Consider the following 16,768-nt stretch of genomic DNA (forward strand, 5'->3'; position numbering starts at 1 on the left):
AACGCTTTGACACCCGGAAGTTCAAATTTGACTGACCCGCCCTTCCACCAATCACAGTCCGGCTTTTGATACATAGGCGGAACCCAGATGGAAGAGAGGAGGAGTTTGTTCCTTTGACCAATAGCAGTGCAGAATATCAGATGATGGACGTCTGAATCAGGGCAGTTGGTCCAATCACAGTCAACGTAAGGCGGGCTTTAGATGTAACAACGGCTAATGAGAATTCAGGGGTGTCCTCGTCCTGAAGGACGCTTGAATGCACGTGCAAAGAGGCACGGTCGGTTACCCAGGTGTTTCCCAAGCAATAGTACACTTTTTTTTGCTATAATTTAGACATTATTTTTTAAAATGTTTGTTTACATGTTGCCCTCAGCCCACCCTATAAGATGCAGACTTTAACTTATTTATCTGCAGCATTTGTGTGTGAAAGAGGAACAGTACGGTGCAAGGAATGCAAAGAAAAAGAATAAGATGTTTGTATTTTAACAATGCACCAGCTGTAATTGTAAAGTTACTGAGCAAGTTCAGTGGGGCTGCCATGAAAATACTTCACATTAAGTTGCTGTCATTGGTCAAAGGCATTTCATTTTATACCATTTTTATGTCTTAAAAGGGGGTTTATGGTTAATAAGTTTGATTCATTTGTCTGGCAGTACAGTTGTTGTGATTTTGTGAAGTTAGGAATAGTTTAGGAGACACTGAGTTAAGTGGTGGGGCTTGCATGAATGATCAGAAATGCTATGCAGAAGAAATTCATAACTTGCTTTTCAACAAAGCTGTGAAAATAATGTTGCAAAATACTGTTATCGACTCCAGAATATAAATATTATTATTTCCCAGCTGTTAAATTAAGTCATAAACACACACAATAGATTTGAAAAATTACAGTAGCCTATTTTTTTACTCTTTGTAAAACCCAATCATTGCACACTAATCATATAACCAAAATCAGTAATATAGTTGTGAATACTAGACAATAATTACTTTTTAAATCCTAGCATATCTTCATCTGTTATCCTTGTTTTGGAAGAATAATCATTTGTTAATAAGTTTAATGTGTGTATGATTTGTTTTAAAACCTAACAAGTTTTTTAATCACAACTTGCTTGATATAATTAGTTTGGAGGGAAAGAAATTTCTGAAACAATAGCATGACATCATTATGTAATGACAATATGATTCCAGTAAAAATTGATTATGAATTAGTGCCCAGCCCTACAGCCTGATGCGTGTTACACAATGGAAATCTTTTCAAGTGAAAACAATTTAGAGAAAATACATTTTCTTTATTTAAAAAAAGGAAAAAAAATGTTTATCAGGACTACAGTTTGTTTTTTGTTTAACTCATCTGTAATAGCTTAGCCATCTTCTTCTTTACCGTCACTGACCTCAGAACTCCAAGATGATAATGAGTCAGAGGACTTTGGTTACTTGTGTAATGAATGCCAGTAAGCAAGGTCGACATGAAATACTGTTTACAGATACAATACACACGATGCAGTAGTGCTGGCCCTCTGCTGGACTGAGAAGGTGCTGCTTTGAGATTTTGCATCTCTGCATATATGTGCACAACATACTGACCACTATCACACACATATTGTATTTCTCCACCACTGCCTAAAGATGGATTTTATTGTGTGTTATAGGTACAGTATGTTTAGTGTAAACATACTAATATTTTTTTTTGTTTGTTTGTTTCATTTCTAACACACAGGGAGCTACACGTTTTGGAAGATAAGATAAAACTTTAATGATCCCTGTTGGTTAACTGGGTCAGTGGCAGCAAATAGAAATACACATGTGGAGGATTTTGTATGGAATTGAAACAAGATTATAAAATTGGCACAATATTGTTAATATCAACTACAGAATCATAAATATTTACATGCATATGTACATATCCTATCAACACCCTTTACATTTTTACTGTGTGTCCTGATGTGCAACACTTTTACCATTTAATGTGCAATAATATGTATATATTTCTATATTTTTACAGTAATAATACTACACATCATCCTATGCAACTATCAGTTATGAACATACAGTACCTAAATGAAAGGTACATACATAAACAATATTTGCATCGGGCATAGAGCACTTTACTTAAACTGTGTTTTTCTAACTTAGTTCTTTGTTTCTGCTTATTTATTTATTTATTAATTTATTTTATCAATTATCTTTAAAATCTAACTCTTATTCTAATATCTAGTTTTGCATAAAGGGTGACTGGCAGTTACGGGTTTCACTGTACGGTGTAAATAGCTTTGTTTTTACTGTGCATGTGACAATAAACTTCTTGATTTCTGGAATTAATATTATAAATAGATGTTATAGGCTATTATCTTAATTTTTAATTTGTGTATTTTTTTTGTTGTTTTTTTTTATCCTATTTAGGACTCAATCAATTTTTCTCCTACTTTTTTCTAATTGTTTTCAGACTCTTGAGCTGCTGTGACATGTAAATTTCCACTAGTGTGGGATTAATAAAGTATTATTTTATCTTATCTAATCTTGTTTTGTCTTATCTTATCTTATCAAAATAAGCAGGGATGCACAACATTTGATTTCTATGCCAATATGCCGATATATATCAACTTATTTGGCTGATAAGAGATACCAATATCGATATAGCCACATTTTTCCCCACCTATATTAGTGATCATTAAGTCTCTTCTGTAGTAGAATTAATGTCATATTATGCACTCTTATCTTGAAGGCCCACCAGCAGATGGAAACATGAAATAGAGTGCTTTTTAGTATATGTAATATTCATTAATTGTGCAAAATAAGAAAAAGCTTGTTGGCCAATCCTTAAAAATAAGATATAAAGATGCCAAAAAACAACAAGAGGACTTAAATAGTAAAAGAATTAGAGTACATGATTAAATTATGATTTAGTTTGTATTACCTGACCAAAAATATGGAAAATATTTAACACCAAATTAAAGAATAATGAGGCATACCATGGTGTATGAAATAGATGAGGAATGGTGTGAGCATGTTGTGCATACTTTTAGTGTAACATGTGTGCAAATGTGGCTTTTTTAAGTGTGTATGGATTCTCCCACCTGTCTTTGGCACAGTGACCTTTTGATGCTGAGGTTTTACGGTGTGTGTCCAGTGTAGTGAGAGTGTGTGTGTGTGTGTGTGTGTGTGTGTGTGTGGGGGGGGGGGGGGGGGGGGGGGGGGGGCAGCAGAGGGAGGGAGCTGTGCAGACGCCATATATGGGCACACCACCGACTCTGCATTGCTATTGGCTGCGGGCCTTATGCAGCTGCTTGTCAACAAGATGGCCTTCCTCCTCCTGCCGTTTTGACACTGATTATTTTGGTATCCCCGAGAACATACCGTAAAAGCTTGTGTCACTTCTAAATAGATAGTGGGAGAACGACTGCTCAGAGTCCTAACAAGGCGTACAGTCAGCTAGACTTTGTTCAGAGAGCTGACAGGCACACGAGCCTCGATAGCAGCCATCACCAGACAAGGTTGATAATAGAAAGTAGCTGCTGGCTAATGTCGACGTTAGCCTGCGAGTGAGCTAGCTTAGCTACGTGGACACGGATAGTTAACTCGTGTCACCTGCGTTTCAGCAGACAATCTGGTTCGGTTAGGGGGGAATACAGCGAGGAAACACTTGTCATCGATCGTTTGCGAGTCCAGAAGATTGTCTGTGGACATCAACGCTGATAAGGTGGGTACGCTAGCACAATATAACGTTGAGGATTTTTTTTATCTTGTTAGCTTGCTAGCAAGCGCTGTCATGTTATTATGCAGGTAAGTTGTGCTATCCAGTTAGCAAGCTCGTTAGCTAACGACGGCTCCATTTACTTTGCACAACTAACCGTGTATTAACTCTATCAAGTATTAAAGTTACATGAAACATAGTTGATTTAGGTTTAATTATTGTTGATTATTCATAAACTGAAAAACACACCGAACATTTAACGTTAACTACGACGTTAAGCTAACTGTTTGCTAGTTGGGTAACTAACCAGCAAGTGGTTGGTCAAAGACGTTTTGCCAGACGTTCAAAGGTGATTGCCGAAGTAAATAACAGCAATCAGATGGGTGATGTTGTTGCTGTTATTGTTGGTGTTTGTGACACCACACTTGTTGGTTGTCACTGGGGAAGGTGGCTTCATTTCAGACAGTTTGTAGGGTTGTAAGGTGATCTGAAACAGAACCAGGAAAGTAGTGGTCAGGTGACCTGCAGGCCTTCCTTTGCGATATGGAAATTTGATCATAGTAAAGACTAAATAAAGATTGCATGTGCATTATTTTGGTGATGCATTTATGAATAAAGGTATAAACTTGTTGAAGTATTGTATGGTATAACTTAGTAGGTACAAGGAGATGTGTACGACTGGATAAGCCAAGATGAACAGGACTATTGGAGAGTAGTATATTAAGACCTCATGTTGTCATTGCTATAAAACTATCAGTTATGTTTGATTCAATGTAGACTACTTCAACATAAAATACTGTCTGATGTGATATTGTTAGACCCTGCATGATTGTCCCTCCTCCTCTCAGATGTCCAAGTATGATAATACCCTGTGATGACACAGTGGCCTTTGTGATTGTAGTATCAAAGCTTGCATCAAAGTCTAACTTGTGACGATGTTACAGCACCAACGCGCAGATGCTCACACAGACAGCCCTGCAGGCCAGTCAGCCACTCTTCCTAGGTGTCCTCTCAATGTAATAACGTTCCCCGAGCAGACTGCTGGAGTGATGCACTCAGCTCTATTGTGCTGTTGACAGTTTGCAGCAAAGCTGGCCTGCTGGCTGTGCTTCTGTTGCATTGTCTTCACAGGCGCACATGCAGAGAGGGAGATTGAGCTAAGACTTTTTGGCGTGCTTCTGTATTATCATTCGTCAGCTTTTGGCAGCCTGGCTGAAATGCTGTGAAAGAGCGCAGGAGGGCTGGAGGAGAGTATGAGGTGGCTGAGTGGGAGTGTTACTGTTTTGTGTTTGTCAGGCTGACTCTTTGCAGGGAGCTGTAAACGACACAAACTTCCAAGTCACAAGCTTTGAAATCGATGCTCCTTTTGATAATCCACCCTGTTAAATTTTAAATTAGCACTGAATGGGGATGTGGTACACTCTGTGCACACTGCACACACCTACCATAGTAATACCATTATCCTGTTATATGCTGAGCCACTCTTGATTTGTATAGGTAAATGACCAGTCCTTCAGAAATTCAGTTTTAATGTAATGGGACAAATCTGCCAATCTGTCACCATGCAAACACCAGGGTAGTAATTTGCGCACAGATCAGCCTGCCTTGTAAACATTTGTGTATATGTGTTGTGTGCAGCTATTTAAGGAGAATTGTGTGGATTTCCACACTTTGACTGTAGCAGTAATCCACAGGCAGTAAGCCATTTGTGCATCTAGACATTTTTGGCAGTGTTAGAAAGACAAAATCAGAATCTCCCAAACAGAGGAGGGATGGTGTACTCTGTATTATTGACATAACGTACATGTATGTGCAGTTTCTTTTATTTTAGACAAACAAATCTGATTTGACCTAATTAGTACAAATTCTGACAAAAATGCTTAGAGGCACCATCACTGCATACTGTTGTACCGTAGCTCGTGTAATCCCGGTTTACTACTGCCTACCCTACTACTGCTTACATTTAAAACCGCATAGTTCTGTATGTGTGGAAATAAATAAGTGTTAAGAATTATAGAAAGAAACTCCTCATTCTCCTTTGACATTTAATTTGTCAGACAGCTTGGGTACCTAACGATGCAGTCCCAGGCACTGTAGCGTTGCTGTGGTGTCACTGGCTGCCACTGTTCTTGGACAGGATTTGAAGGATTAGGTTGATGCAGAAAGCTTAAAACCAACCCCAAGCCTTCATTTGCAGGAACTGTTTCAAATTAAGAGAAAAAAATCTCAGTACTAACTTAGACTGACTGCTGCGGAGTAATGTGGAGTACTTAAAACTGAATGAGAGATGACTGTCTACAGTTGTATCTGGATGTGAGACACTGAATAGTAGGGGTGCCCAACATGGGGAAGATGTGCAATAGCATTAAATATCACGATGATAAATAAATAAAGGAATATTTAAGTGCTCAGTTCTGCCTTTCTGCTGCAATACAACAAATTACTAAAGAAGAAAAAAACACACTGACTCTCCAACTTACTTAATGTAGAAGTCCACAGTGTAGGTTGACAGACTGACAAGCACCCATGGCACTCTGATTGCCAGTTAAAATCCTTTATTAAAACATGGATGACCAACACATCCCAACAGTCTTCATCAGGGTGTAAATTTTAGAAGTCAAAACACGTTGGTGCCTGGGATGCTTTCCAAACTGCCAACCTATACCAAGGACTTGTGACTGCTTGCCCTATCCTTGTAGATGTGGGTGGGAATCACCAGAGGTCTGTACGATATTATCACGATACTGAGGTCACGATGCAATAATATTGCAATTTTAAACGTGTTACGATATGCTGAGTATTGCCTATACGTATATTGCGATTCATTATGTTTTTTCAACTGCAAATTATGTCCCCATAGAAAAACTTCAGCATCGATTGTCAGCATCGATAATGTTTTCAGTCTGTTCATTGATCTCATTTCAAGCATTTTTATTGCAGTAAATTGTATCTAGTGCACTGAAAAAGCAATTGATTGTATTATTCTAGTAGGCTATCAAAAGTTAAATTTGTATTTGTAATAGGGCTGTAACAGTACATGTATTTGTGTCGAACCGTTCGGTACGCGACTTTCGGTTCGGCACGACCGTGTACCGAATTATTGGGCGCAGGATATTATTTTATTTAATTTTGTTTTATTTTAATTCCGTTTTTGTGAGCCAAACCATTTAAAATATCTAGTTCCCCGATGGACATAATTGAGTGACGGACCGAGTCCCGTAAATCTCCGCTTTCACTTTGTGCATGGTGTGGGTTAAAATGAAAAAGAAAGTGACAAACACATAAGCCATGAGCCTGCTCCGCCTCAAGCCGGTCACGGCGCACCATACGCCCGCCGCGAGCCGTTCAGCACCGCGGACAGTCGGACTAATGGGATGTCGAACCAATGACATGGACCCCATGGCAAGTGAGCCTGACGAACCTGAAGACCCACCCGCAAACCTTAAGTCCTCCGTTCGGGAACACTTTGGTTTCAGGGTAAAATACGAAGATGGAAATAAACAAGTTGACAAGACAAAAGCAGTGTGCCGACACTGCAGAACAGCGGTCGGGTATGTACTTGGAAACACGTCTAACATACTAACGCATCTAAAGCGACACCACCCGAGTTTGAACATTAACTGGCACGACTAGAAAAGGCAATCTGGTGCAAACTACGATATCGTCGTCGTTTAAAAAGAAAGAGCGTTTCCCTGACCATTGCGCTAAAGAAATGACCAACGCCATTGGAGTTGAGTAAAATTGTTTAAGCTGCACTTTAGATATAAGCATGTTTTGTTTACTGCACTTTAACAAAGTGGGAAAGCTAAGTAAGTTCCTAGTAAAACTGAATCTGAGCAGGCTTTAAAGCTGACCAGCTGCACTATACTTTTTATTTTAATTGAGTAAAACTGTTAAAGCAGAAATGTATATTTATATTTTTCATTCAAAAAATGTGTTAAAAAAACAGCAGGATTTTATTTTTCACTTTTATATTTCTATTTTCATTCAAACAATGTGAAAAAGCAGGATTATATATATATTTGTTTCATTCAAAAATTGTGTAAAAAGAGTTAACTGCTGTGGTGGTATGTTTTTAATAAGGTTACCAATAAGTAAAAGATATTTAATAGTTGTCTATTTTTTTCATTACTGTACTGAAAAAAAAGGAACCGTGACTTGTGTACCGAGGTATGTACCGAACCGAGATTTTTGTGTACCGTTACACCCCTAATTTGTAATATGAACAATCTATATAATTCTATATAATTACTTGTTCAATAAAACATGACAGGAAATTATTTCCAACATTCTTCTATGGAACAAATTGTACTGAACACAAAAGGCACCAATAAAAACATTATAGTCAAGCTTGTGTTTTAAAGTGCAGGTATTGTGACGTGTCTTTCAACTAACTCATAAAACCCGTGAGTGCAGTATTGCGCAAGGTGACATCGCAATGATAATTAAAAAAACTATGCATTTTGCAATCCTACTGGATAGATAGCTTATGTTAAGTCATCCAGAAAGACATCTTTGACAGGCATTGGAATTTCTGCGTATTTATTTTGTTGTTTGTTATAGCAGCTCTTTCAAAACGATATACATCACTGCACAGAGAAGCTGGCTGCCGTAAATGTAGCAGTGATTTTAAGATATTGTCATGAAATCTCTGTGATTGCTCATTTTGATCACCAGTAAAGCCGCAATAGAGCCGTTGTCATTTATCTTTATTTGTGTTTATGTTATCAGATTATGTCTCAAGCATTAAACAGGGATTTGGTCTCAATGACTTTGCTGTTCACCTTGGTTATTATGGAGGTTATCATGGAGTTTATGAATTCATCATCTCAGAACAGAAATGAAAACAATGCAGTGACAACAGTTAAATTGTGTTGAGCTCTATTGAAAAAATCTAAATGATCACAGAGAGCAGGAGATGAGAGAGTGGAGTTTTAACCTGCTGAGACCAACAGCAGTAACCTGGCTGTGAGTGTCCCGCTCCTTGCCAAATGTTCACTGCACTACACAATTTTGCAGTTTGCTAACCCACAAAGGAGGAAGAAGAAGAGATGTCTTTTGTATTTTTTGAGTTTTATTCTCTGTAGAGGAAGGACAATCCAAAAGTCATTTTCAGATGTATCTACTCTAGTGTGGACATGGCTTCTGTCACACCCATCCTAAATTCATAGGACACTGAGAGCTGATAATTCTGGTCTGTAGTTTCATAAGGTGGCTGATGTTCAGAGTGTGTGTGTGTGTGTGTGTGTGTGTGTGTTTATGTGTGTGTCTTTGCACTGAAGCACTGCAGTGGGCAGACCGTCTCTTCTGGCCTCTCTTATAATACCATCCAATCTGTTATGAGAGGTGGATTGCATGATGCAGTGAGAGGGAGGGGAAAAGAGGAGAGGATGGAGAGGACGAAGAGAATAAAAGTGGTTAAAGAGAGGGAGTCAGAAAGGGACATGGAGAGAAGGGCAGTTTAAAAAAAAAAAAAAAAAGATCACCAGCTTTTTTCTCACAACAGTATAATCTGCATGCTCTTAGCTGAGTCGTTGCCGTGTGATTATAGAGGAAGCATTTGAATTGGTTCACCACAGTGTGTGGGCGGTGTTTGCTTTTTGCACCTCTCGAGCCATTCCATTAGTCCAAATGTACAAAGCACCACCCATTCAGTGTGTCAGGCAGAGAAGCACAACAATGACCTGTTGTAAAGCCTGTGGATTGAAGGAGTCGGGTGGCGAATGGAGAGCAGGCTACAGTATCGTCAAGAGTAACCGATCTTAAACATATCAACCTTTTGCAAAATAAGCATTCGAGTCAACTTTGTGTTAAGCAACAAGATTGTTTGAAGCGCTCTGATGGTGGGATTTTCAAGTGCTGCATTACTTGCTTGTATCGTCCACTAAAAAAAGCCCTGTGTGAACTAATACTGGCATTATTCCTTGCTACAACACTTGGGAATGTTTGTAATAGTACAAGTGCCGTTGATGCCAATTTTATTTTAGGCTGCTGCTTTTTTGTTGCACAACCATCCAAGCCAGTCCAAGTTGCTGGTTACCTGCCAGTATTGCAGACAGCTTTTTTTAAGTTGCTGCCGCACCCAGAGATGTGCCAGGCAATCTGTAAATCTAACACTGCGTAAGGGGACAAGTTAATCAAAGATATATGGAGATGCTTTTTCATGAAATGTAGAGGTGAAGATTGAAACAACAGACAGAATGATGGGACTGAATTGTTGGTATTTATACTGAATGTAAAGGACTTTACAAGTTGTTAACCTCTTGCACTCCACCCCCATTTTGCAGCAAAAACGCCTAAAATGACATACCCAAATTAAAATGACTGTAGCTTCTGAACCGCTCTGACTACATGCATGCTTGAGGTCTTGCCAGAAAGAAAACTCTCTGAAGTTTCTTGTGAAAGTGTTAGAAACACTCTAGGTGATACAGAGACAGAGTAGTGGGCCTCTGAAGTCAGTAAAAATTGAAGATTTTGCCTAAAATAAAAAAAAAAGTTTTTCAGGATGAATAACTGTCTGTGGTTTCATCTGAGCAGGTAAATGACACTGTGGGGCTGTAGGCACACTATCAATAAACTCTCATTTCAAATTTGAAGATTTCTCAAAGTATGACCATTCTATAGTGTTTTTCCCATGAAAAGATCCAGGCGGAGCTCCAAATGACAAGTTGGTCACTCGGCTTCAAAACAGTACTATCAGTGATCAAACAACACTCAGCCAGCTTCAAACATTGTACCTTATTGAAATCAGGTGTGTTTATGACACAGAAATGTCATAAAACATCACCAGAATAAAGCCACATGAAACGTGAATGTTATGATCCCACTTTCTAGAGGGCATATCTCAGCCAAAAATAGTGGTAGGAGTGAGACTCTTACCTTTTAAAAAAAGAGCTAAGTCCCTGCTAACAGCTCCGCATAAGATCGCGAGTAATCCTTTAACTTTCCCCTCGTAAAACGGCATGACATGACTTGTCACCACTCATCACGATTTTGGACTATATGTGTTTAGGCTGCTCTGGTGCGAATAAGAAATAAAAGAAAAACAATGTTATTTTTGAAAAGTCGAGAGTGGAGAGAAAAGAGGAGATACCATTTAACAGAGGAGGAGGGGAGCGAGGACGTCAGCGTCCTGGCGGAGTTAGAGAGCAGTGCATTCTTCATGTTGCGTATTGGTACAAGGCCTGTTTTTGTCACTACACATATAGGGTTTAATACATCCAAACAAATACACATTTAACCGTTTATAACATGATCTGTTTCCTCTGGTTGTGCTTGGAAACACACTGACACTTACATTAAAGGTAAAGTATGCAGGAATTGTCAGTTACTGATTGTAAACATGCCTGTCAGCCAAAGTGAAAGTAAAAGCCAACTCCAGATTCTAGATTAGAGTTTTGTCTGTGTGGGTTTTGCCTTGCTATGTTTGCGTTTTTCCGCGACCCTTGGATGCACGCTGTGCCCCAGAACGTCCCGAACAAAGCAAAATAAATCAGAACTCTTGTTGCGCAGTCATTTTAGCCTGTTGAAATTTACCTTAAGTAGGAAATTGTACAGGTAAAAGTTGAAGTTCAAAGGTAATATGAAAAAGTAAAGCCTTGTCCAGTCTAATCCTATAATACAATTTAAAAACATGTAGGCTAATGTGTGAAGGGTAACCTTAAAGGAAGCAGCTCAGGAGGGACTAACAGATGAAGTGTAAGTTCAGGTTCAAGCTGTTCTGGGTTGCAGAGGAGGCCTTCAGATCAGCAGTGAGCCAAACTTGTTGCTCCATTGCCACTCCTTAAGTATGCCGGCACGTTCCTGGCAGCCCCTATAGCTGGCATAGCTGCAGAAGCATGCCGGTTGGACTAAAGGCTTTCCCCCCCTAGCCTGTAGCATAGGCTCGTTGGCAGGGGTGAGGACAGGCAGGACAGCTACAGCAGTTTCACTACTACCCACCCCCTCCTGCTGTTTGCTAAAAATAGGTCCGGCATATGCCTGCATGCTCCTCCCTGTGTTGCCTCCTATTAAGCAAGTCCTCTTTGAAGCACTGAGATGCAGGAGAGGAGCAGAGGGAGAGAGGGGAGTCCATTTGGAGCTTTTTGTGTTCCATCTTTCATCCCTTTCATCTGCAGGCCGCAGGCACCAAACCTGAAATGGAATCCCTTTAATTTGATTTAGAGGCTCCAAAGCGGGAAGATGATCATAGTACACAGTAGCAAATGTAATTGCTAATTGAGTTTGGCCAAAGTAGGAGGCCAGCCTTAGTTCAGTGAGTAGTGTGATGGTAGTTCAGTTCTGTCCAGTCTAGTGGCTGGGCTGCTGGTGTACAACGCTAACAGCCTGTCTGAATTGTACCTCGAGGCGACTATTCAGTACAACCTCAATTGGTCATTGATTATCTGAACTGATCCCAGTACGGTCGAGCATTGTTACTGGACAGATATAAACTCTGTTTTCACTGTGCTCTTTCTCTCATTCCTCCCTCTCCGCCTATACCCCACCCTTTCCTCTTATCCCTCCCTTTCCTGTTGATGCAGGTTGTATGCCCAGTGTTGCTGGTGACCTTGGTGACAGACAGTACCCATCAGGTTGGCACTGTGACAGGGAGCTGACAATGAGAGCTCTGGCTCTGGGTTTTTGCTGGCCAGCATAGATGCCGATATGCCCCGGTGGTCCGCATCCTGATGGACCGAGACACCTTCTCCCACATCCGTCTGTGGTGCCCACGCCCCTTTGGCACCTACTCCCAGAACAAAGCTAGGAGCCCAGGCTCAGGCGGCAGCGGCGGAGGTGGAGGCGGTGGTGGGACGGGGTCCCCCACCCTCTGCAAGGCTGAGCCCTCTCCAGGTGCCAGAAGGACTGTGGATGGAAGTGAAGATGGAGGGATGATAGTGGGTGTGCAGGAGGTGAATGGAGAAGAGGAGGATGTGGGCTCAGAGAACACTCCACCTGAACCTGAGCTTGTCCCCAGCTCCCTGGCACAGAGCCAGGCCCCTCCACCTTCTTCAGCCCCTCCCTCGCCACCCTCTTCCGGGTCCCAGATGGAAGATGGCCGCGTGCTGTTAGACACCTGGTATGTCATTAAGCCGGGAAACACCAAGGAGAAGATAGCCTTCTTTGTTGCACACCAGTTCAGTGGAGCAGGCCAGCCCAGACCCAGCGCTATGAAGGTGAAGAGCTGAAACATAATTTGTTGTTTTAAAAGAGATTTTGTTCAATTTGGCTGTTACTTAAACTGAATATGAATTATTTTCCTCCATAGGTTAAAGGTAACTGGGCAACTGACTGCAGTAAAGCCAAAAGACGAAGACGATGCTCCTCCTATGACCCTCCAACACGCTCCCAATCCTCAGACCCAAACCTCAGCCATGACTCCTCCCTTGCGCCTCCTAGCTCTGATGAATCCCCTGTAGGTGGAGTGAATGAGACCGACCTGCTGTCAGTGGCAGAGATGGTTGCCTTGGTTGAACAGAGGACTGCCATGGCCCTCCAGGGCATTGTGGCTGTTCATGGGAATCAACACCAACACCAGCCCCCAAATACCACTCACAGTCAGGGCCTTACCCCCCACCAGCACACTCTACTGCGGGGCACGGTGTCAGACCCCACTCCTATCGTGTTTGTGTCGGACAGTTCAAGTGGCCAGCCCTCCAAAGAGGCCCAGGAGTCATCATCTCCCATCCAGACAGACCAGGAGCTGGAGGAGCAGCAGGAGTCATTGAGGGTAGCCCAGGCCATAGCGCACTTTGAGTCCCAGAACCTGGAGAATCGGCTCCATCTGGGTGCTGGTCCTGGAACAGACTCTTCTAATCGAGACCGAGAAAAGGAGCGTAGGAGAGGAGGGGAGTCTGGAGTTGTAACCCCTCCTCCACCCCCCAGTCACAGTCATGGTGAGGTTAGAATAGCTTTCCGAGTGTCAAATCTGGATCCGCGGTCTCAGCTGGAGCCATCTGGCAGGTCCCGCTGTATGTTTATGAGCTGTGGTGGTGGGGGTAACCAGGCAGCAGCCAGGGCCAAAGAGAAAATCACCTGTGACCTCTACCAGCTCGTCAGCCCCTCATCTAGAGACCCAAGTAGTCTGCTGCTTGCCGCCACAACTGCTGCCCCCAAACCAGATGGAGACCTCCATCACCCAGACAGGCAGGCCTGTGGCAGCCCAGACCCAACACAGGAGGAGAAGAAAGCGGCGGGTGTGGGGAGGGAGCGAGTGACTGGTTTCCATGTGGAGGTAGTGGTAACAGGTGCTGTGGACCAATGTGTGTTTTATGGCAAAGACAGTACAGAGAATGTGCAGGAGGAGACAGTGTGTTTCGCTATGCCTAGTGGGGGTGGGGGTGGTGGGGGTGTAGGCAGCTCCACTGAACCTTCATCAGATGATCCCCCTCCTGGACAACTCTTCTTCCTTCAGCCCCCTCGGGGCCCGGAGGAGGATGTAAAAGGAACGGGCACTGGCAGTGGGTCAGGAATTTGCTCTTTGGACTGTGCCAACAATAACGGCCCCGGGGCAGGGGTGGCAGTGGGCTCAGGGGAGCGGGCAGCTCGACCAGATTCCCCCAGCGTTGGGGAGGACTGTTCAGACCCTTCGCTGTGTCGCCTCTACCGCCACGTTTCCCATGACTTCCTGGAGATCCGCTTTCAGATTCAGCGCCTCCTTGAACCGCGCCAGTACATGTTGCTACTGCCTGACCACATCATGGTCAACATCTTCAGCTACCTGCCGACACGCTCACTGGCAGCCCTCAAGTGCACCTGCCACTACTTCAAGGCGCTGATTGAGACATATGGGGTGCGGGCGGTGGATTCACGCTGGAATCAAGACCCTCTGTACAGGGATGACCCCTGCAAGCAGTGTAAGCGGCAATATGAGCGCGGGGACGTTTCCCTGTGCCGTTGGCACCCCAAACCTTACCACCACGACCTGCCTTATGGACGTTCCTACTGGATGTGCTGCCGGCGTACAGACAAGGACACACCGGGCTGCCGTGTTGGGCTCCATGATAACAACTGGGTCCAGCAACCTGCTGATGGCTCTCAGCCCATACGCACCAAGAGGGAGGACAGGAGGGAGGAGGCCAGGTAGAGAGGGAAGAGTGCACCTCACACATATGGACTCTCATCTCCTCCTGCTCACCTCCTTCTCGGTCCTTCTCGTATCTGTTCAGATAATGAACAGGAGAAAGGAGAGGATTACAAGGAGGAATCAGCACTCCAGAACTGTTTTGTTTTTCTTTGCTCCAGCACTCCTTTCTCGTGCTTGCCCTCAGGAGAGGGAAGTTGAGAGGTAAAGAAGGAAGAGAGGTGTGTCACTCTCCTTGCCTTTTTGTTTTTCAAGCCCTCCAGAATCCCTCTCTCCCCCCACTGTGCTCCAGAGTGGCACCTTTTAAAAGTTTGCATTACCAGGGTTGGGGTCCCCTCCTGCTGCTGTCAGTCAGCCATCTTTCTGCCTCGTGCTCATTCGGGTTTCTGTCTAACTCCGTACATACATACATGGTTTTTAGGTCATTCATGTGAAAACTTTGCAGTGTATTTGATTGAGATTAGCATTCATAAAGTGACGCATAGAAATGTATTGCCCTAGAGCCTGCTTACTGTTCCCAATACTTGTTCTATGTTCTGTGTTGTATCACAAACTTCCATGTTAGCTGTACAATGGTGCTTCGAGGAATGAGGTGTACCGAGTCCAACAGATGTAAAAGTTTTCAGTGGTGGAATGTTCAGCGTTGCTATAGAAATGTGATTGTATAAAGCAAACTTGATTTTCCGTTGTACAAGATGCCATTTGTACGTGTCCTGCGCCATGCGTTTCTATTTCTCTGAATGTGCTGTAACGTACTATGTTGATTAGTCCCCTGATAATGCTGCTGAAATCATTGCCTGTGTCACTGACGTTAATTCTGAAATAGCCATACCAATGGTTAATGACAGGCACAGTCTCACTCGCTACTGAGACCTGTTCGTGTCATTGTTTCAGAGTGGACCCTAACCTTGCTGACCAGCCATAAAGAGAAGCCACTGAGTACTTCCTGGTTTACAGAGAAATATGGGAGATGGACTTTATTGATTAAGACCAGTGGGATTGAATGGGATTAAAAAGAGAAACTTGATGTCACTTTGGAAAGGCCTGATGTCACTTTGTATGGTTTGATTGACCTGCTTGTTTGCCATTTTGTTTTTTCTTTTTTTCTTTTTTTTTTTTGTTTGGCTGTTTTATTGGGGTGTGTGTCAGAGAATGTTTGCTGTTGTATTTGCTTTTATTCTTGAGGACTGTGTTCTCCTTGTATCAGTCTGTCACCCTACTCAACCTGCAAAGATGTATTTTTTAAATACTCCATCTTTGTTTTAACCCCCAGCTCTCTTCCTTTCCTTCCCCCTCCCCCCTCCGTCCTCCTATTTGGCAGAGGGCAGTGTTTGCCAAAGCCGTCATTCATGCTTCGAAGCGGGTGAAACCAACTACCACAGACCGCAGAAACTCTCTACACCAGCTTCCAGCCTTAAAAGCCCCCTACCTCTTACTCACCCTGCAGGAGATTGAGGCGTCAGATACCTCACAGATGATCAAGAGTATTGGGAGTTGCACAGGACCCTGTACGCGGCTAGATTTTAGATGCTCGATAGACTCCATCCAGCTCTACCGGATCCACCCATAACTCTTTGTGTGGGAGTGTAAGATGAACAGTGCCTGGTGACGGCTCTGACTCTTCATTCTTGGAAAAAAAACAAAACCTCTTTCTCTTCTCCTCCCCCGTCTCCCTCGCTGTTAAACTCCCCCACCCCTGCAAGCTGACAGACTGGACGTTAAAGAACTGATGTGATGAATGATGCTGAAACTCTGCATGGAGGTGGGAAGATGGTTGGGTATTCATGGGAGAACTCTGTAGGTTCCAGACATGTACAATGCTAATGGGAAATATCTGCTTAAATAAAAACAGAAGTGATGATTAAAACTGGAAATCAGAATTGCTACCTGGCTCGTGTGGTGTCTGATAGGATAATAGCAGGCCGGCAACCAGTGACGGCTTTCAAGCTGATCATCTAACAGTGATTGATTAAATCATTTCTCTTTTACGAAGACAGAAACAATGCTTATCACATCTT

The 16,768-nt window shown here is 42.7% G+C and overlaps 1 protein-coding gene across 2 annotated transcripts; it reads left to right on the forward strand.

Annotated features, from left to right (window-relative positions):
- Positions 1 to 3,555: 3,555 nt before the first annotated feature.
- fbxo46 (F-box protein 46) lies at positions 3,556 to 16,617 on the forward strand. 2 transcript variants are annotated; one of them, XR_013490983.1, is made up of 4 exons: positions 3,556 to 3,694; positions 12,211 to 12,843; positions 12,936 to 14,971; positions 16,072 to 16,617. XR_013490983.1 is itself a non-coding variant. In XM_033630874.2 (3 exons), the coding sequence occupies exons 2-3, from the start codon at positions 12,358 to 12,360 to the stop codon at positions 14,751 to 14,753; spliced, it is 2,304 nt and encodes a 767-aa protein (XP_033486765.1). In that variant the 5' UTR covers positions 3,556 to 3,694; positions 12,211 to 12,357; the 3' UTR covers positions 14,754 to 16,617. The 2 variants fall into 2 exon arrangements, 1 of the variants encoding a protein (XP_033486765.1); XM_033630874.2 differs by having other exon boundaries at positions 12,936 to 16,617.
- The last annotated feature ends 151 nt before the right edge of the window (positions 16,618 to 16,768 follow it).

The sequence above is a fragment of the Epinephelus lanceolatus genome, chromosome 4, assembly GCF_041903045.1.
Source record: "Epinephelus lanceolatus isolate andai-2023 chromosome 4, ASM4190304v1, whole genome shotgun sequence".
Classification (NCBI taxonomy): domain Eukaryota; kingdom Metazoa; phylum Chordata; class Actinopteri; order Perciformes; family Serranidae; genus Epinephelus; species Epinephelus lanceolatus.

Bases quoted from the DNA above. Each gene is read 5' to 3' on its own strand.
- fbxo46 (XM_033630874.2), top strand. From the start codon at position 12,358: ATGGACCGAGACACCTTCTCCCACATCCGTCTGTGGTGCCCACGCCCC. The intron at 12,844-12,935 runs GTGAAGAGCTGA...TTTCCTCCATAG, and splicing joins CCAGACCCAGCGCTATGAAG to GTTAAAGGTAACTGGGCAAC.